Source organism: Heliconius melpomene, unplaced genomic scaffold (genome assembly GCF_056956725.1).
Source record: "Heliconius melpomene rosina isolate 202511_hmr_F unplaced genomic scaffold, ASM5695672v1 ptg000057l, whole genome shotgun sequence".
Taxonomy (NCBI): Eukaryota; Metazoa; Arthropoda; class Insecta; order Lepidoptera; family Nymphalidae; genus Heliconius; species Heliconius melpomene.
Window position 1 is genome coordinate 150,946 of NW_028181880.1, and position 22,565 is coordinate 173,510.

Here is a 22,565-nt window from a genome sequence, read left to right on the forward strand (position 1 = left end):
TGCTCAGCCTGGGCGTCTCAACGTCGCGCTTTGCGCGACGTCATAGGGGACGACCTTTCCCTGCCGGCCGTGGTCAAGGCTATGGCCGGCAGCGAGACGTCGTGGGATGCGATCTCATCCTTCTGCGAGGCAGTGGTGCTCGAGAAGGAGTCGGCGGAACGGGCGAGGGAGGCTTTTGCCGAAGTCGCCATCCGCCGTAAGAGACCGGGTCGCCGGAGGGCGGCACACGATCGCCGCCTTCCGCCCTAATGTGCTAGAGGGCGGTCAGCTTGAGGAAGCTGACCGCCTACCAACCTGGCCCGAGTAGGCACGCACAGGTTGCTCCCGCGCGCTACTCCGAGCAGGCCGTCGAGGGTGCCCACACACCCTTGACTCCGCGACGTGCCTTGCAGGCTCCCGCCGCCGCGTTTCGCGGAAGACTCACGTCCCCGTGTCTCGCGGCCAGTGGCGGTCGAGGAGGAGCACCGTGAGGTTTTAGTGGGTATTGGGATAATACTATCCAATTAGCAGAAAATGTTAAATTCTTAGGCATGATTCTCGATAAAAGACTGAACGGAATTGCCCATGCTGAACATGTCAGTAAAAAATGTGAAAACGGCATCAACGCTTTAAGAGCTGTGTCTGGTGTGTGGTGGCGTGCACACCCTGAAGTAAGTAATACAGGTATTAATATACTTAATTATTTATTAATTATTTTAATTATTGTTCAAATTTTATTATTAATTCTTGAATCTGCCGTAGCAATTATTCAATGTTATGTAATTTCTATTTTAAGAACTCTTTATTCTAGAGAAGTAAATTAATGTCTAATCATAATCATCCATATCACTTAGTTGACTATAGACCTTGACCCTTAACAGGAGCTATTGGAGTAATAACCTTAGTAACTGGTTTAGTAAAATGATTTCATAATTTTAATATAAACTTATTTTTTATTGGATATATTATCGTGTTATTAACTATATTTCAATGATGACGAGATATTTGTCGTGAAAGAACATTCCAAGGAAAACATACTATTATAGTATCAAAAGGTTTACGGTGAGGAATAATTTTATTTATTATTTCTGAAATTTTTTTCTTCATTTCTTTTTTCTGAGCATTTTTACGCATTTCAGCGGTGAGGAATCATTTTAGAATAGAATAGAATAGAATATACTTTATTGCACACATAAAAGAAATATATAGAAAGAACAACACAAATAAAATTTAAAGAAAAACACGTATGCAAAGGCGGTCTTATTGCTTTAAGCAATCTCCACCAGACAACCTTTGAAACATTACGGATAAAATGTAACGAGGAGAAAGGGGATAACGTCTCAGTGCAAATTTTATGAAATATAATTAAATATTATATAATATATAATAAACTAAGTCAATAATATAAAATAAACTTACATAAAATGTGTTTAATGTTTATATACTTTACACATACATACATACATACATACAAATATTGAAAAAAACAATATATACTTACACATATATACATACATACATAAAACGTGTTCAAAAATATATACATAATATTAAAAAAAATAAATAAAGATAAACTATTATACTAAATTAAATAAGTACTCTTTCAGACGATTTTTAAAACTGTATAGACATTTGGAATGACGAACTTCTGTAGGAAGTTCATTCCAAAGAATTGCAGATTTCATAGTAAAAGAGTTAGAATAAAATAGGGTATGGGAAGTTGGTAATTTAAGGAGATTATCACAACGGGATCTAAGGTGGAGGTGAAGAAGTGAATCGGCACCTAGGAAACAAAATCGATCTTTTAAGTAGGAGGGAGAGAGAGAGTTGTACAGGATAGAATAGAGGAGAGTCAGCATGCGGAAATTTCGGCGATGTCGGATAGGAAGCCATCCAAGCTGACGACGATGATCAGAAACATGATCAAATTTACGTAAACCGAAGATAATAGATTTTGTAACTGCTCTAGTTTATTTAGTTGTTCCTCAGATAAGTCTGGGTAACACGAATCAGCATAGTCTAAAATCGGTAACAGTAGTGAATGAGCTAGAGCAGTTTTGGTCTTTATAGGTAGGAAATATTTCCATCGTTTGAGCGATCCGATAGTGGCAAATAATTTACGGGTAACCTCAGCTATCTGTACTGACCAAGATAGGGAATTGTCTATAATAATACCAAGGTTCTTAATAGATGGACTCAGGCTCAAATCGACGCCGCCAAACTGTATAGCAGGGAGGCTATTCTGGTCAAGTTTTTTTAGTTGCTTAGAGCCACCAATAATACTGACTTGTGACTTGGCAGGATTGACAGTTAAGCCAAAAGATTTGCTCCACCTACTAACATTCCGCAAATCTTCGTTAAGCTTATGAATAGCCTCACTAACATCATCAAACGGGGCGGCTAAGTAAATTTGAAGGTCGTCAGCATATAGATGAAAGGAAGAGCGAGAGATTTTGGGAAACTGAATTAATAAAAATGGAGAAAAGGAGAGGATAGAGGACACCACCTTGGGGAACACCGGCAGAAAGAGAGCAAAGGGAAGATGACTTGTCATTGGCTTGAACGTACTGTTGCCGATCACATAAATAGCTTCTGAACCACTCAGTGGCTTCAGGAGAGATATTTATTGAACGCAGAACAGCAACCAAGAGATCAGTATCAACAGAATTAAAGGCGTTGCTAAAGTCCAGCAAAGCAATGACTGTAAGATTTTGTTTGTCCATGCTAAGTCTGATATCGTCACAAACTTTAATCAAAGTAGTGACTGTGCTATGCCCGTTACGGAATCCAGACTGGAACTCGGATAATATATGGTTGTCAAATAGATATTGATTTAGTTGCTGAAAAACAATACGTTCCAAGACCTTTGACAAGAAAGGAAGGATGGAGATAGGACGGTAGTGAGAGAAGGATTTTGGATCTTTGGTTTTGGGTATGGGGATAACGCGGGCAATGCGCCACAAACTGGGAAAAGTGTTATGGGAAATAGAAAAATTTAAAATATGGGTAATGACTGGAACTAAGACTTCCAAGGGCAAATGCGGTTGATGCCATCATAACCAGAAGCATCAGATTTGATGGCTAGGATACTGTTTCTTACCTGGGATGAGGTTATAGAAGCAAAGTTAAAAGGAACGATTGTGGGAGACGGCAAGGAGTTGATATAATTCAATGTATTTGCTTTAATTGTGTTGTCCATAGATGTTATCGAGGCAAAGTGTTTATTCAAGGCATCAACGTCTAGATTGCAATTCAAATCCTTACGTTGCCGGCCAATGCCTAGCGATTCCAGAAATTTCCACAACTTACGTGGGCTTAAGTTTTTCATTCATTCATTTTATTTATTATTTCTGAAATCTTTTTCTTCATTTCTTTTTTCTGAGCATTTTTTCATAGTTTCATGATATAAAATTATCTGGGTAATCAGAATAACGACGGGGTATACCAGCTAATCCTAAAAAATGTTGAGGAAAAAATGTTAAATTAACACCAATAAATATGGAAATAAATTGAATTTTTAATAAATAAGGATTTAATAATAATCAAGTAAATAGAGAATATCAATGAACAAAACCCCCTAAAATAGCAAATACAGCTCCTATCACATCACTGCACCTGCGTGGCGGTAGGGTGAGTACACACCACGCCCTCCGGTTCCTCACACTGTGACCTCTGCATGACAGAGAACACACACGACAGTGAGACACACACGAGACAAAAATTATTGTGCATTTTACACTAAAATATAATTTTTTTATAATGAATTTAAATTCATCTTTAGAATATTTTATTCTTATTTTTTATTTTATTAATTAATAATTCCAATAAAATGTTTTTCTTATTTATTTTATTTTTCAGAACTATAATTTCTATTTCATCAAATTCATGATTAGGATGCTGAATTGGCTTAGAAATTAATTTACTTAGATTTATCCCCTTAATCTCTTCCCCCAATAATCTATTAAATTCAGAAGCTTCCTTAAAATATTTTTTAACTCAATCTATTGCATCAATTATTTTTTTATTTTCTATCCTATTGAATTTATTTCTTATAAAAATATTTATTAATGATTTATTATCAATTATTATAAATTCTGCAATATTAATAAAAATAGGTTCTGTTCCTTTTCATTTTTGATTTCCTAATATTATAGAAGGATTATCATGATTTAATAGATTTATTTTAATAACATGACAAAAAATTTCACCAATAATTTTATTATCTTATAATATAAATTTTATTTTTTTAATTTTTGAATTAAGGATTAGACGGAGAAGAGGACAAGGGATGAGGAAGAGAGGTAAATTTCAGGAAACTATTGAGCAAGTAGGGTAGGGGCCTGCCCGGAGGAATGAGGTCCGCTAAATCAGATAGCTTGGACCATAGAGGGTGGGATGACAGCTGTAACATTTTACCAACAAACCGATCAGACAGGAATTGGCGACGGATAGGATAAGGAGGATCAACACACTCAACCTGCAGTGCGTTGGTGGGAGAAGACTTCATTGCACCTATAATAATTCGTAGGCATTTGTATTGGATTCTATTGAGTTTTTCAGTAGCAACTTTGTTAAAGGGGTCTAAAACAAATAATCCGTAGTCAATGTGACTACGGATAATGGCATTGTACAGTAGTTTGAGAGTATAAAGGTGTGCACGCCACCACACACCAGACACAGCTCTTAAAGCGTTGATGCCGTTTTCACATTTTTTACTGACATGTTCAGCATGGGCAATTCCGTTCAGTCTTTTATCGAGAATCATGCCTAAGAATTTAACATTTTCTGCTAATTGGATAGTATTATCCCAATACCCACTAAAACCTCACGGTGCTCCTCCTCGACCGCCACTGGCCGCGAGACACGGGGACGTGAGTCTTCCGCGAAACGCGACGGCGGGAGCCTGCAAGGCACGTCGCGGAGTCAAGGGTGTGTGGGCACCCTCGACGGCCTGCTCGGAGTAGCGCGCGGGAGCAACCTGTGCGTGCCTACTCGGGCCAGGTTGGTAGGCGGTCAGCTTCCCCAAGCTGACCGCCCTCTAGCACATTAGGGCGGAAGGCGGCGATCGTGTGCCGCCCTCCGGCGACCCGGTCTCTTACGGCGGATGGCGACTTCGGCAAAAGCCTCCCTCGCCCGTTCCGCCGACTCCTTCTCGAGCACCACTGCCTCGCAGAAGGATGAGACCGCATCCCACGACGTCTCGCTGCCGGCCATAGCCTTGACCACGGCCGGCAGGGAAAGGTCGTCCCCTATGACGTCGCGCAAAGCGCGACGTTGAGACGCCCAGGCTGAGCACACCTCCAACGTGTGCTGGGCCGTCTCATCGAGGCAGTCGTCGCAGTGGTGGCAGCGAGCGTCGGGCTCCCTCCCGGCGATCCGACACAAGTAACCCCCGAAGCAGCCATGCCCCGTGAGCACCTGTGTCATGCGGAAGGTTAGGACGCCGTGACGCCGCGCTAACCACTGGCGGAACACTGGACGAACAGCCTCGATCGTCCTCAGGCCGGCAGTTGGTGTTGCCAGCCGAGTTTCCCACAACTCCATTGCGGCTACCCGCACCTCCTCAGTGCGTGCCTGGCTTGCCGGTTCTCCGGACACTAGGCCTATTATTTCTTCATTTGGTTCATATATTTCATTATTTTCCATAATTTTAATTATTATTATTATTTGAGAATCAATAATTAATCAACGAATAATCCTATTTTCATTAAATATACCATCCTCTATTGAATGATATCAAAATTTACCTCCTTCTGAACATTCTTATAATGAACTTCCTATTTTAAGAAATTTCTAATATGGCAGATTATATGTAATGGATTTAAACCCCATTTATAAAGGAATATCCTTTTTTTAGAAATGGCAACCTGATCTAATTTAAATTACCAAAATAGAGCTTCTCCATTAATAGAACAAATTATTTTTTTTCATGACCATACATTAATTATTTTAATTATAATTACAATTTTAGTAGCATATTTAATAATAAATTTATTTTTCAATAATTATATTAATCGATTTTTATTAGAGGGTCAAATAATTGAATTAATTTGAACTATTTTACCAGCTATTACTTTAATTTTTATTGCACTTCCATCATTACGATTGTTATATATTTTTAACCGACTTCTGTAAGAAAAGGAGGTTATCAATTCGACTGTATTTTTTTTTTTTTTTTTTTTTTATTATTTTTTTTTTATGTTTGTTACCTCATAACTTTTAACTGGGTGAACCGATTTTGATATTTTTTTTTTATTTGAAAGGTGAAGCTTCCCGAATGGTCCCATTTTTTTTTGGTCCATGTCTGACAATGGTATCCATGAGAAAATCACATAAGTCTTATATTTGCATTAGGTATGTGCGCGACAAATAGACGCATAACTTAATGTCGCGCAAACTGATTTTGATGATTCTTATTTTATTTGAAAGGATACACTTCAAGGATAATTTAGTGAAAGTTTGGCTAGATTCCGATTATGGAATCCGGTGAAATTTGAGAAAGTTTGTTTTTTTTGGTAAAAAATTGATTATACTGTAATAGTTACAAGCAAAAACTTTTTAACTCGATGTCAGAAGTGAGATTCCTGATCGTTACATTTCTTTTCAATCAACCTCAAAAAAGAGAATGTTCTCATTTTCAACCAACTTCAAAAAAGGGAGATTCCCAATTCGCCCGAATACTTTTTATGTATGTTCTTGTCAATATACCAAAATGTTACTTTGCGCAAAAATAAACCCTAATTAAATGAAGTTTTACATGGGACATTCACAACCACTCGTTGACAACCACTACCACCACCATCACCACTCGTTCAAGAAGCATCATTTTAAGATCTACCCATCACTTAAAATCGTAAAATAAATTATTTTTTAACAAAAACAAAAACCGACTTCTAACAACGAACTAAAAAGTGAAAAATAATTTTACAAAGATTTTATAATTTTGAAGTCGGTGCTCAGTAGAACAAACAGGCTTAGTAATTAGATATTGTAGTAAAGGTGTTGTATTAGCATTAGCTTGACACCGACTTCAAAATAATAAAATCTTTGTAAAATTATTTTTCACTTTTTAGTTCGTTGTTAGAAGTCGGTTTTTGTTTTTGTTATAAATTAATTTATAGATGAACTTAATAATCCTTTAATTACATTAAAATCAATTGGACATCAATGATATTGAAGATATGAATATTCTGATTTTAATAACATTGAATTTGTAGGGAACATTACTTATTCAAAATGAATATTATTACATTTACTAGAATCATCCGCACGCAGCGCATTGGAACAATTCAAACCTGTTCCGAGTTTTTTTGCTATGCCTGTCGTAGGCTGCTAGCCAGCATCGCCACGTTTAAAGAGTCGGCTAGAATCGCTTGCGACATTCACTTGTGTATCCATTGCTCTCTTAGCTTGCATTCAATTCTCAACCTTAACTTCTTGCTATTACGTGCTAGTTTAGCTTGTATTTTCTATTGGTATTTATTTAAATTTCTTTATTTCCTTCTGTGATCATTTTCTCTTCACGTATCTGTGAGTTAAATAAATTTGGACAATTTCTCCACAAAATTTAGATTTTTAATTTTACTCATTTAGTGTAAAATAAATAAGATCATATTAAATAGTGGTATCACATCTCAACCGCTATATTGGTGACCCCTAAATTGGTGAGCACTACAATAAATACCTACGCTTACTGCTGGCAAGAAGATTTAAAACGGCAGGAGGCCATTTTAACGACCTTGGCAAGTGACCTCTGATACAAGATGGAGGACGCGACTACATCCAACGTGTGCAGAATTGGCGTGCGTATTCCACCATTCTGGCCGGAAGAACCAGCCCTTTGGTTTTCACAAATTGAAGGTCAGTTTGCTTTATCTAATATAACAAGTGATACTACAAAATTTTATTACGTTGCCGCTCAGTTAGATAATCAATTTGCTGTCGAGGTGAAGGATATTATCATTTCTCCTCCCGAGACGGATAAATACATCACTCTTAAAACGCAACTGATTAAAAGATTGTCTGCGTCTCAAGAAAAGAAAGTGATGCAGTTGCTGAGGCACGAGCAGCTAGGTGATCGCAAGCCATCACAGTTTCTGCGATACATGCAAGATCTTGCGGGTTCATCTGTCCCCAAGGATTTTTTAAAAACATTATGGTCGAGTAGGTTACCACAAAACATTCAAACGGTTATAGCTTCACAGCCTGATCTGCCTATCGAAAAATTAGCTGACCTGGCAGACAAAGTGCATGAGATAGCACCCTCATCACCACAGGTCGCAAGCACATCTGCGATGGCCACACCCCCTGCATCCTCCATGTTGGAAGAAATGGCCAAGCAGATCCAACTCCTGACCAAGCAGGTATCGGAACTCTCGACCCACGTACGTCACAACTCGGTCTCATCAAAATTTAAAGAGCGTTCCCGGAGCCATTCCAGACATCGCAGGAAGTCGACTACCCAGCAAAAATGTTGGTACCATTTTAAATTTGGTTCAAATGCTAAAAAATGTGTGCAGCCATGTAGTTACGGAGAGTCGGAAAACTCTCTGGGCAGCCGGAAGTAGCGGCCAACGTCTGCCCTTTACCTACAGGCCGTCTTTTCATTACCGACCGTATTTCAAAAATGCTTTTCCTCATTGATACTGGCTCGGATCTCTGCGTTTTTCCACGGTTGGCTACCAAGGCGCCCTGTACCAAGACAAAGTATGAACTTATGGCGGCGAACGGTACAGTCATTCATACTTACGGTCCTACATTATTGCACTTAGACCTAGGACTGAAACGTACTTTCACCTGGAAATTTACCATCGCTGATGTTTCAAAGCCCATTATCGGCGTAGATTTTTTGATATTTTACAATCTTCTTGTAGATTGCAGATGTCAGCGACTCGTCGATGGAAATACCACTCTGTCAGTGCAAGCAATAAAAGAAAATATCTCCGATGACCTTGCGTCAGTCAAAGCCATTTCGGGAGAATCAAAATACCATCAGCTGCTTCATGAGTTTCCAGAGGTAACGAGACCATCAGGTACGTCTTCCTTACCTAAGCATAATACCGTGCATTACATCAAAACCATTCCCGGACCACCGGTTACCAGTAGACCTCGTCGTTTAGACCCAGTTAGACTGAAAGCAGCCAAAAAAGAATTTGACGATATGCTGTCACAGGGAACTGCCCGCTCCTCTAACAGTTCGTGGTCGTCCGCTCTGCACTTAGTTAAGAAGAAGGACGACGGATGGAGACCATGTGGTGATTATAGGGCACTCAATGCTCGCACAGTACCTGACAGGTATCCGATACGCCATATCCAGGATTTTTCCTACCAACTCTCTGGTTGTACAGTATTTTCAACTATCGATCTAGTCAAGGCGTACAATCAAATACCAGTACACGTCAATGATATCCACAAAACAGCCATTATAACTCCTTTTGGACTTTTCGAGTTCCCGTACATGACCTACGGACTGCGCAATGCAGCACAAACCTTTCAGAGGTTCATGGACGAAGTGCTACGTGATTTTGATGACTTTTGTTTTGGTTACTTAGACGACATTTTGGTATTTTCCAGTTCTGAAGAACAACATCAGCGCCACATCAGACTACTCTTCACCAGGCTCAAAGAGTATGGTGTTTTGATAAACACATCCAAGTGTGTCTTCGGGCAGCGACAGGTAAAATTTCTTGGTTACCTAGTGTCAGGTTCTGGGACTCAACCTTTAGAGACGAACGTAAAGAGCATAGAGGAGTGCAGTGTGCCGAAAACTGCTAAGGAATTACGACGTTTCCTCGGTATGTTCAATTTTTATCGGCGTTTTATTCCCGATGCCGCAAATATCCAAGCACCATTAGATGCTGCGCTTCTAGGACCTAAGATGAAAGGAGCTAAGCCGATCACTATGACGCCGGAGATGATGGAAGCCTTTCAAAAATGTAAGACTTGTTTATCTCAAGCCACATTACTGGCTCACCCAGATCCTTCTGCAGAGCTAGCTATTGCCACTGATGCTTCTGATGTCGGAATTGGAGCAGTTCTTCAACAACGTGTTAATAACGTATGGCAACCTCTTGGTTTCTTTTCTAAAAAATTAACATCTGCGCAGAAGAAGTATAGTCCTTACGACAGAGAACTGTTAGCCATTTATGAAGCCATTAAATATTTTCGACACATGGTTGAGGCTCGAAACTTCGTGATTCACACGGATCATAAACCTCTCACATATGCATTCAACATTAACAGGGAGAAATGCTCACCGCGCCAATATCGGTACTATGATTATATTTCTCAGTTCACAACTATTATTCAATACTTACCAGGACGTTTGAACGTAGTGGCTGATACTCTGTCACGACTGGAAGAGGTGAGTCGATCTATCGATTACCAGGCTCTAGCACTTGCTCAAGATACTGATCCTGAACTGCTAGGTCTGCTTCAAAAAGGCTCATCGTTAAAACTGGTTAAGGTAGATTTGCCACACTGTAACCAGAAGTTATACTGTGACGTATCAATGTCTTCTCCGCGCCCGTTCATTACTGAGAAGTTTCGCCGACAAGTTTTTGAAACTTCACACAGCTTGAGCCATCCTGGTAGGACAGCTACAGTGCGGCTGGTTACACAGAGATTCGTATGGCCAGGGATTCGCAAAGACTGTAGAGAGTGGACACGAGAGTGTGTACTTTGTCAAAAGAGCAAAGTTCACCGTCATACCCTTGCTCCCTTATCCTCAATTCCAACTCCTACATCGAGGTTTGCACACATCCACCTCGACATCGTCGGACCTTTAACTATTTCGTCTGATTTCAGATATTGCCTTACTGTCATCGACCGTTTCACACGATGGCCTGAGGCATTCCCACTTAAGGACATCACAGCTGATTCCTGTGCTGCCGCTCTTCTCTCTGGTTGGATAGCAAGATTTGGTTGCCCTCTTCGAATTACAACCGATAGGGGTCGGCAATTCGAGTCGCATCTCTTCAAGGCACTATCAGCCATGGTTGGTGCACATCACTTTACGACTACTTCGTATCATCCAGCTTCCAACGGCTTGATCGAGAGACTCCATCGTCAGCTGAAGGCAGCTATCATGTGCCATCCCTCTTCGACCTGGACGGAAGCACTTCCCTTAGTGCTGCTGGGCATCCGTAGCGCTTGGAAGGATGATATTCAGGCTTCAGCGGCTGAGCTGGTCTACGGGGAGCCCCTTCGACTTCCAGGGCAATTTCTTGCACCCTCGGAGGATTACAGGACAGCAGATATCACAAATCTGGTCACTCGTCTTCGTGCTGGTATGGCACGACTCTCACCGAAGCCCACGTCATGGCATAGGACAGGTCCTTTTTATATGCCAGCTGACCTTGCAGAGACAACACATGTTTTTTTACGGCAGGACCACGTCCGCAAACCACTGGAACCACCTTATGCAGGCCCATACAAGGTTCTCAAGAGGACTCCTAAATATTTCAAAATAGACATATGTGGTAAGCCTAATAACGTTAGTGTGGACAGGATCAAGCCCGCATATGTTACGAGAGAGGCCGTTCCTGCATCAAAGAGGATAATAACAGCACCAAAGGCTATCTCTCAATCTGACGTGGAGCAGACACTTGAGAAGCGGACAAGAAGCGGAAGAAGAGTCAAGTTTCCAGACTACTATCGCCCTTAACCAGGTCTCTGGGGGGGAGTACTGTAGGGAACATTACTTATTCAAAATTAATATTATTACATTTACTAGAACTAGACTACACGCAGCGCATTGGAACAATTCAAACCTGTTCCGAGTTTTTTTGCTATGCGTGTTTGCTGCTAGCCAGCATCGCCACGTTTAAAGAGTCGGCTAGAATCGCTTGCGACATTCACTTGTGTATCCATTTCTCTCTTAGCTTGCATTCAATTCTCAACCTTAACTTCTTGCTATTACGTGCTAGTTTAGCTTGTATTTTCTATTGGTATTTATTTAAATTTCTTTATTTCCTTCTGTGATTATTTTCTCTTCACGTATCTGTGAGTTAAATAAATTTGGACAATTTCTCCACAAAATTTGGATTTTTAATTTTACTCATTTAGTGTAAAATAAATAAGATCATATTAAATAGTGGTATCACATCTCAACCGCTATAAATTTGATTCATATATTTTTCATTCAATCTAATGAAAATTTAAATAATTTTCGACTTTTAGATGTTGATAATCGAATTATTTTACCTATAAATAATCAAATTCGTATTTTAGTTACAGCTACAGATGTAATTCACTCTTGAACAATTCCATCATTAGGAGTAAAAATTGACGCTAATCCAGGACGATTAAATCAAACTAGATTTTTTATTAATCGTCCTGGAATTTATTATGGTCAATGTTCTGAAATTTGTGGGGCAAATCATAGTTTTATACCTATTGTTATTGAAAGAATCCCTATAAAAAACTTTATTAATTGAATTAATAATTATTCATTAGATGACTGAAAGCAAGTACTGGTCTCTTAAACCATTTTATAGTGAATTAGCATTTACTTCTAATGATAAAGAATTAGTTAATAAATAACATAAATATGTCAAATTAAAATTATTACTTTTTGTAATATTCTTTTATTCCTCAAATAATACCTATCAATTGAATAATTTCATTATTATTTTTTATTTCTATTTTTATTAGTTTTATAATTATAAATTATTTTATTTTTAATTATAAAAATAATTTTAATTTTAAAAAAATTAATAAAAAAAATTGTTGAAAATGATAAATAATCTTTTTTCAATTTTTGATCCTTCAACAAATTTATTTAATTTCCCATTTAATTGAATTAGAACATTTATTGGATTATTATTTATTCCTTTATATTTCTGATTTTTTCCTAATCGTCATTATTTATTATGAAATTTTATTTCTAATAAACTTCATAATGAATTTAAAACTTTATTAGAACCAAATAGAATTAATGGATCAACTTTTATTTTTATTTCATTATTCTTTTTTATTTTATTTAATATTTTTTTAGGTTTATTCCCATATATTTTTACTAGAACAAGTCATCTTAATATATCCCTTTCATTATCTTTAACATTATGATTAAGATTTATAATTTATGGATGATTAAATAATACACAACATATATTTATTCATATAATTCCTCAGGGAACACCAACTATTTTAATACCTTTTATAGTACTAATTGAAACTATTAGTAATATTATTCGACCTGGAACTTTAGCAGTTCGATTAACAGCTAATATAATTGCAGGTCATTTACTTTTAACTTTATTAAGTAATACAGGTATTAATATACTTAATTATTTATTAATTATTTTAATTATTGTTCAAATTTTATTATTAATTCTTGAATTGCCGTAGCAATTATTCAATCTTATGTAATTTCTATTTTAAGAACTCTTTATTCTAGAGAAGTAAATTAATGTCTAATCATAATCATCCCTATCACTTAGTTGACTATAGACCTTGACCCTTAACAGGAGCTATTGGAGTAATAACCTTAGTAACTGGTTTAGTAAAATGATTTCATAATTTTAATATAAACTTATTATTTATTGGATATATTATCGTATTATTAACTATATTTCAATGATGACGAGATATTTGTCGAGAAAGAACATTCCAAGGAAAACATACTATTATAGTATCAAAAGGTTTACGGTGAGGAATAATTTTATTTATTATTTCTGAAATTTTTTTCTTCATTTCTTTTTTCTGAGCATTTTTACGCATTTCAGCGGTGAGGAATCATTTTAGAATAGAATAGAATAGAATATACTTTATTGCACACATAAAAGAAATATATAGAAAGAACAACACAAATAAAATTTAAAGAAAAACACGTATACAAAGGCGGTCTTATTGCTTTAAGGAATCTCCACCAGACAACCTTTGAAAAATTACGGATAAAATGTAATGAGGAGAAAGGGGACAACGTCTCAGTGCAAATTTTATGAAATATAATTAAATATTATATAATATACTAGCGACCCTATTGCGGCTTCGCCCGCTTTTACTACTGGATTATTCATATAATGTATGTTTGCAAAGCACTTAAGATTATGTGAAAATTAATTAAACCCTAATGCAACCCGCATTTTCGTAGTTTCAAAAAGGTTTTTCCAATTGTTTTACACAGCAAGGATATTTTAGTAGGTAATTAGGTAACCGTAATTTTAAATCTGTGCTACTAATCTTTTCAAGTACTTATTAAAATATACTTAAATTACTATTTTTAGATAGTTAAATGACATTAAATAATACATTCAACTCGAATTATCCAATACGTGCAAACGCATCTAAATCTTCGTTGCTATAAAGGCAGGCGGGTTTTTTTTTCGAGCTTGTGGTTAATGCTGAAGAGGGTATTCTGTCCCTGATGAAAAGCAAGCACTACGTGGCCTGTGACGAAAATTAAATAGAATGCATCGGCCGGGAATTGAACCCGGGCTGCCCGCGTGGCAGGCGAGCATTCTACCACTAAACCACCGATGCGTGTAAGGCAGGCGGACGCGGCGGACTCGCTTGTATAAGCATAACGTCGCGAGGCGCGTTTCGCAGCAAGGATTTTTTGATATTGTAACAACTTCTAAAGTACTTATTAAAATGAAAAACAGTAAAAGACAGTTTTGATCTACATTAAATGGCCAACGTAACTAATATACTTATTTATATGCTGAGAGTAAGGGATAAGTGAAACTTGACGATACAGCTGAAGTGTGAACGGCGTGATGTGTCAATAATTAAATGCGTTTTTCTCTAAAACTATTCGCAATTTCGAAATAGTTTAAAAAGAAAATTTTATCTTCGTTTAACGTAGAAATTTAATAAAGTATTTTAAAGGATAAGGATTAATACCATCATGGAAAAATATCCCTCACAATAAAAAATATATTGAAATTACTATTTTTAGACAGAAATATGATCACTACACGTTATTCTTAAAAGATACGAATATGCCATCACAGACTTTTTTGTAGATCTTATTAAGAGGAACAATACTCCAGTATATTTTTTTCATGTAGTATTTACCATTAAAGCAGCGCATGCGCCAAAGTGTCTCAGCGGATAGGACTTTACACACATTTATCGTATTTATGTTAATTTACATAAGAATGTACAAATAATAAACTATATATAAACCTTCCCTGAAAAATACTCGACCTAATGGTGAAAACCGCATCCAAATTTGTTGAGTGGTTTAGAAGAAGAAGAGTTAGAAAGTTCAGACAGACACAAAAAGCGACTTTGTTTTATAAGATATAGGATAATAAACTAAGTCAATAATATAAAATAAACTTACATAAAATGTGTTTAATGTTTATATACTTTAAACATACATACATACAAATATTGAAAAAACAATATATACTTACACAAATATACATACATACATAAAACGTATTCAAAAATATATACATAATATTAAAAAAAATAAATAAAGATAAACTATTATACTAAATTAAATAAGTACTCTTTCAGACGATTTTTAAAACTGTATAGAGATTTGGAATGACGAACTTCTGTAGGAAGTTCATTCCAAAGAATTGCAGATTTCATAGTAAAAGACTTAGAATAAAATAGGGTATGGGAAGTTGGTAATTTAAGGAGATTATCACAACGGGATCTAAGGTGGAGGTGAAGAAGTGAATCGGCACCTAGGAAACAAAATCGATCTTTTAAGTAGGAGGGAGAGAGAGAGTTGTACAGGATAGAATAGAGGAGAGTCAGCATGCGGAAATTTCGGCGATGTCGGATAGGAAGCCATCCAAGCTGACGACGATGATCAGAAACATGATCAAATTTACGTAAACCGAAGATAAATCTAATACATAGATTTTGTAACCGCTCTAGTTTATTTAGTTGTTCCTCAGATAAGTCTGGGTAACACGAATCAGCATAGTCTAAAATCGGTAACAGTAGTGAATGAGCTAGAGCAGTTTTGGTCTTTATAGGTAGGAAATATTTCCATCGTTTGAGCGATCCGATAGTGGCAAATAATTTACGGGTAACCTCAGCTATCTGTACTGACCAAGATAGGGAATTGTCTATAATAATACCAAGGTTCTTAATAGATGGACTCAGGCTCAAATCGACGCCGCCAAACTGTATGGCAGGGAGGCTATTCTGGTCAAGTTTTTTAGTTGCTTAGAGCCACCAATAATACTGACCTGTGACTTGGCAGGATTGACAGTTAAGCCAAAAGATTTGCTCCACCTACTAACATTCCGCAAATCTTCGTTAAGCTTATGAATAGCCTCACTAACATCATCAAACGGGGCGGCTAAGTAAATTTGAAGGTCGTCAGCATATAGATGAAAGGAAGAGCGAGAGATTTTGGGAAACTGAATTAATAAAAATGGAGAAAAGGAGAGGATAGAGGACACCACCTTGGGGAACACCGGCAGAAAGAGAGCAAAGGGAAGATGACTTGTCATTGGCTTGAACGTACTGTTGCCGATCACATAAATAGCTTCTGAACCACTCAGTGGCTTCAGGAGAGATATTTATTGAACGCAGAACAGCAACCAAGAGATCAGTATCAACAGAATTAAAGGCGTTGCTAAAGTCCAGCAAAGCAATGACTGTAAGATTTTGTTTGTCCATGCTAAGTCTGATATCGTCACAAACTTAAATCAAAGTAGTGACTGTGCTATGCCCGTTACGGAATCCAGACTGGAACTCGGATAATATATGGTTGTCAAATAGATATTGATTTAGTTGCTGAAAAACAATACGTTCCAAGACCTTTGACAAGAAAGGAAGGATGGAGATAGGACGGTAGTGAGAGAAGGATTTTGGATCTTTGGTTTTGGGTATGGGGATAACGCGGGCAATGCGCCACAAACTGGGAAAAGTGTTATGGGAAATAGAAAAATTTAAAATATGGGTAATGACTGGAACTAAGACTTCCAAGGGCAAATGCGGTTGATGCCATCATAACCAGAAGCATCAGATTTGATGGCTAGGATACTGTTTCTTACCTGGGATGAGGTTATAGAAGCAAAGTTAAAAGGAACGATTGTGGGAGACGGCATGGAGTTGATATAATTCAATGTATTTGCTTTAATTGTGTTGTCCATAGATGTTATCGAGGCAAAGTGTTTATTCAAGGCATCAACGTCTAGATTGCAATTCAAATCCTTACGTTGCCGGCCAATGCCTAGCGATTCCAGAAATTTCCACAACTTACGTGGGCTTAAGTTTTTCATTCATTCATTTTATTTATTATTTCTGAAATCTTTTTCTTCATTTCTTTTTTCTGAGCATTTTTTCATAGTTTCATGATATAAAATTATCTGGGTAATCAGAATAACGACGGGGTATACCAGCTAATCCTAAAAAATGTTGAGGAAAAAATGTTAAATTAACACCAATGAATATGGAAATAAATTGAATTTTTAATAAATAAGGATTTAATAATAATCCAGTAAATAGAGAATATCAATGAACAAAACCCCCTAAAATAGCAAATACAGCTCCTATCACATCACTGCACCTGCGTGGCGGTAGGGTGAGTACACACCACGCCCTCCGGTTCCTCACACTGTGACCTCTGCATGACAGAGAACACACACGACAGTGAGACACACACGAGACAAAAATTATTGTGCATTTTACACTAAAATATAATTTTTTTATAATGAATTTAAATTCATCTTTAGAATATTTTATTCTTATTTTTTATTTTATTAATTAATAATTCCAATAAAATATTTTTCTTATTTATTTTATTTTTCAGAACTATAATTTCTATTTCATCAAATTCATGATTAGGATGCTGAATTGGCTTAGAAATTAATTTACTTAGATTTATCCCCTTAATCTCTTCCCCCAATAATCTATTTAATTCAGAAGCTTCCTTAAAATATTTTTTAACTCAATCTATTGCATCAATTAATTTTTTATTTTCTATCCTATTGAATTTATTTCTTATAAAAATATTTATTAATGATTTATTATCAATTATTATAAATTCTGCAATATTAATAAAAATAGGTTCTGTTCCTTTTCATTTTTGATTTCCTAATATTATAGAAGGATTATCATGATTTAATAGATTTATTTTAATAACATGACAAAAAATTTCACCAATAATTTTATTATCTTATAATATAAATTTTATTTTTTTAATTTTTGAATTAAGGATTAGACGGAGAAGAGTACAAGGGATGAGGAAGAGAGGTAAATTTCAGGAAACTATTGAGCAAGTAGGGTAGGGGCCTGCCCGGAGGAATGAGGTCCGCTAAATCAGATAGCTTGGACCATAGAGGGTGGGATGACAGCTGTAACATTTTACCAACAAACCGATCAGACAGGAATTGGCGACGGATAGGATAAGGAGGATCAACACACTCAACCTGCAGTGCGTTGGTGGGAGAAGACTTCATTGCACCTATAATAATTCGTAGGCATTTGTATTGGATCCTATTGAGTTTTTCAGTAGCAACTTTGTTAAAGGGGTCTAAAACAAATAATCCGTAGTCAATGTGACTACGGATAATGGCATTGTACAGTAGTTTAAGAGTATAAGGGTGTGCACGCCACCACACACCAGACACAGCTCTTAAAGCGTTGATGCCGTTTTCACATTTTTTACTGACATGTTCAGCATGGGCAATTCCGTTCAGTCTTTTATCGAGAATCATGCCTAAGAATTTAACATTTTCTGCTAATTGGATAGTATTATCCCAATACCCACTAAAACCTCACGGTGCTCCTCCTCGACCGCCACTGGCCGCGAGACACGGGGACGTGAGTCTTCCGCGAAACGTGGCGGCGGGAGCCTGCAAGGCACGTCGCGGAGTCAAGGGTGTGTGGGCACCCTCGACGGCCTGCTCGGAGTAGCGCGCGGGAGCAACCTGTGCGTGCCTACTCGGGCCAGGTTGGTAGGCGGTCAGCTTCCCCAAGCTGACCGCCCTCTAGCACATTAGGGCGGAAGGCGGCGATCGTGTGCCGCCCTCCGGCGACCCGGTCTCTTACGGCGGATGGCGACTTCGGCAAAAGCCTCCCTCGCCCGTTCCGCCGACTCCTTCTCGAGCACCACTGCCTCGCAGAAGGATGAGACCGCATCCCACGACGTCTCGCTGCCGGCCATAGCCTTGACCACGGCTTGTCACGCCACTTACCGCCAGCATCTTCCCGCGCATTCCCGCGCGTTGGAAAAAATCGGTTTTCGCCACTTACCGCTGGCACCTTCCCGCGCATTCCCGCGGGTTGGAAAAAATCGGTTTTCGTCACTTACCGCCCGCACCTTCCCGCGCATTCCCGCTGGTTGGAAAAAATCGGTTTTCGTCACTTACCGCCCGCACCTTCCCGCGCATTCCCGCGGGTTGGAAAAAATCGGTTTTCGCCACTTACCGCTGGCACCTTCCCGCGCATTCCCGCGGGTTGGAAAAAATCGGTTTTCGTCACTTACCGCCCGCACCTTCCCGCGCATTCCCGCGGGTTGGAAAAAATCGGTTTTCGCCACTTACCGCCGGCACCTTCCCGCGCATTCCCGCGGGTTGTATACCTCCTTGAAGGCCCCTCGGAGCCCGAACGATCGACACCAGTTTCAACTGAATCCGAGCGGGGAAAACTGAAAAAATCGGTTTTCGCCACTTACCGCCCGCACCTTCCCACTCATTCCTGCGGGTTGTATACCACCTTGAAGGCCCCTCGAAGCCCGAACGATCGACACCAGTTTGAACTGAATCCGAGCGGGGAAAACTGAAAAAATCGGTTTTCGCCACTTACCGCCCGCATCTTCCCGCGCATTCCCGCGGGTTGTATACCACCTTGAAAGCCCCTCGGAGCCCGAACGATCGACACCAGTTTCAACTGAATCCAAGCGGGGAAAACTGAAAAAATCGGTTTTCGCCACTTACCGCCCGCACCTTCCCGCGCATTCCCGCGGGTTGTATACCACCTTGAAGGCCCCTCGGAGCCCGAACGATCGACACCAGTTTCAACTGAATCCGAGCGGGGAAAACTGAAAAAATCGGTTTTCGCCACTTACCGCCCGCACCTTCCCGCGCATTCCCGCGGGTTGTATACCACCTTGAAGGCCCCTCGGAGCCCGAACGATCGACACCAGTTTCAACTGAATCCGAGCGGGGAAAACTGAAAAAATCGGTTTTCGCCACTTACCGCCCGCACCTTCCCGCACATTCCCGCGGGTTTTATACCCCCTTGAAGGCCCCTCGGAGCCCGAACGATCGACACCAGTTTCAACTGAATCCGAGCGGGGAAAACTGAAAAAATCGGTTTTCGCCACTTACCGCCCGCACCTTCCCGCGCATTCCCGCGGGTTGTATACCACCTTGAAGGCCCCTCGGAGCCCGAACGATCGACACCAGTTTCAACTGAATCCGAGCGGGGAAAACTGAAAAAATCGGTTTTCGCCACTTACCGCCATCGACACCAGTTTCAACTGAATCCGAGCGGGGAAAACTGAAAAAATCGGTTTTCGCCACTTACCGCCGGCACCTTCCCGCGCATTCCCGCTGGTTGTATACCACCTTGAAGGCCCCTCGAAGCCCGAACGATCGACACCAGTTTCAACTGAATCCGAGCGGGGAAAACTGAAAAAATCGGTTTTCGCCACTTACCGCCCGCACCTTCCCGCGCATTCCCGCGGGTTGGAAAAAATCGGTTTTCGCCACTTACCGCTGGCACCTTCCCGCGCATTCCCGCGGGTTGGAAAAAATCGGTTTTCGTCACTTACCGCCCGCACCTTCCCGCGCATTCCCGCGGGTTGGAAAAAATCGGTTTTCGCCACTTACCGCCGGCACCTTCCCGCGCATTCCCGCGGGTTGTATACCTCCTTGAAGGCCCCTCGGAGCCCGAACGATCGACACCAGTTTCAACTGAATCCGAGCGGGGAAAACTGAAAGAGGGGCCTTCAAGGTGGTAAACAACCCGCGGGAATGCGCGGGAAGGTGCCGGCGGTAAGTGGCGAAAACCGATTTTTTCAGTTTTCCCCGCTCGGATTCAGTTGAAACTGGTGTCGATCGTTCGGGCTCCGAGGGGCCTTCAAGGTGGTATACAACCCGCGGGAATGCGCGGGAAGGTGCCGGCGGTAAGTGGCGAAAACCATCCTTCTGCGAGGCAGTGGTGCCCGAGAAGGAGTCAGCGGAACGGGCGAGGGAGGCTTTTGCCGAAGTCGCCATCCACCGTAAGAGACCGGGTCGCCGGAGGGCGGCACACGACCGCCGCCTTCCGCCCTAATGTGCCAGAGGGCGGTCAGCTTGGGGAAGCTGGCCGCCTACCAACCTGGCCCGAGTAGGCGCGCGCAGGTTGCTCCCGCGCGCTACTCCGAGCAGGCCGTCGAGGGTGCCCACACACCCTTGACTCCGCGACGTGCCTAGCAGGCTCCCGCCGCCGCGTTTCGTGGACGATTCTAGTCCCCGCGTCTCGCGGTCAGTGGCGGTCGAGGAGGAGCACCGTGAGGTTTTAGTGGGTGTTGGGATTGGCCTTCAGCCGGTCCATGAGTCCCACATAACCCGCTCGAGTCCCCACTCGGGCCGGTATCCGTAAAAGGATTTCCTCATGTTAAAAAAAAAAATGTTAGGTTAGGTTGGGGTGCTTGGTCGGATGACCTCCTCGTGTGTTCACCCGCTGTTGGCCCTTTCTCGAATGCTTGTCGTTCGGGGGGGACGAACAGTGTTGCGGACCGGTGCACCCTGGGCGGCGAGTAATTGGTGCCTACAGGATTCGTCCTTGGGTAATGATTGCTCGCTGGCTAATAATCCGGCGTGGTTCTTCGCGTGTCCTCTGTCATGCAGAGGTCACAGTGTGAGGAACCGGAGGGCGTGCGTGGTGTGTACTCACCCTACCGCCACGCAGGTGCAGTGATGTGCCAGCGCCGAAAATATCGGAACTCCACTCTTGGTTGCGGTCATGTCTCGTAATCAGGAATGGAACTGAGGGCCTTGCCTTTACCGGCCGGGCTGCGAGGAAGAAAACCTCTATAAAAAATTACCCCAACCCAAGCGGCGAAGCAGCGCGAGGGGTTCATGGCTGATGGGGAGATCAGTCGCTACTGCTGGTCCCGCCAGGGTACCGGCCGACACCCTGGCGTAATAGGCTTATCCGAGTACAGGGGGCACTGCTCGGATGGACCGTTTTTCCCCCACACTCGTGGGAATAAAATGGAAAATGTTAACTTAAAAACCCGAAATGATGACGTAGGGAGGCCCGAGGAGGGCGGTGATCTGTTGTTGCCCGAGATGGGCGGAGTAGTAGTTGTGCCCGAGAAAGGCGTAGGGAGTACTTTGCTCGAAAGGGGCAAAAGTCCGGCACTTGTGCCAATAGGAGGGGGGTTGAAGGATGCGCGAGTCGTGTTAGAGCGTCTGGACCATGAGGAGGTTGCCTCTATTATAAGAGATAGGTCCAGGTCGTCACTTTCGTCGCGAGGCCGTTTCTGGGCGGCTTCCGAGTCAGACGCCGATGGCGTGATGTCTGTTGGGTCGAACAGCTCCAATGCTATCGAGGGGGCTAAAGCGCAGTTCCGAAAGGACAGAAAGAGGCGTCATCACAGTAAGAGTAACTCTGAATCCTCGGATGCGGATGGGGAGACAGAGACAAGCCGAAAGCGAAGGTTGCTTCGGCCA

The 22,565-nt window shown here is 40.7% G+C and overlaps 1 protein-coding gene across 1 annotated transcript; it reads left to right on the top strand.

The window, feature by feature from the left end:
• Positions 1-7,742: 7,742 nt before the first annotated feature.
• On the top strand, positions 7,743-8,546 carry LOC146526371 (uncharacterized). The gene has a single exon (XM_085207208.1). It carries the CDS (start codon positions 7,743-7,745, stop codon positions 8,544-8,546), a length of 804 nt encoding a protein of 267 aa, XP_085063334.1.
• Positions 8,547-22,565: the final 14,019 nt, after the last annotated feature.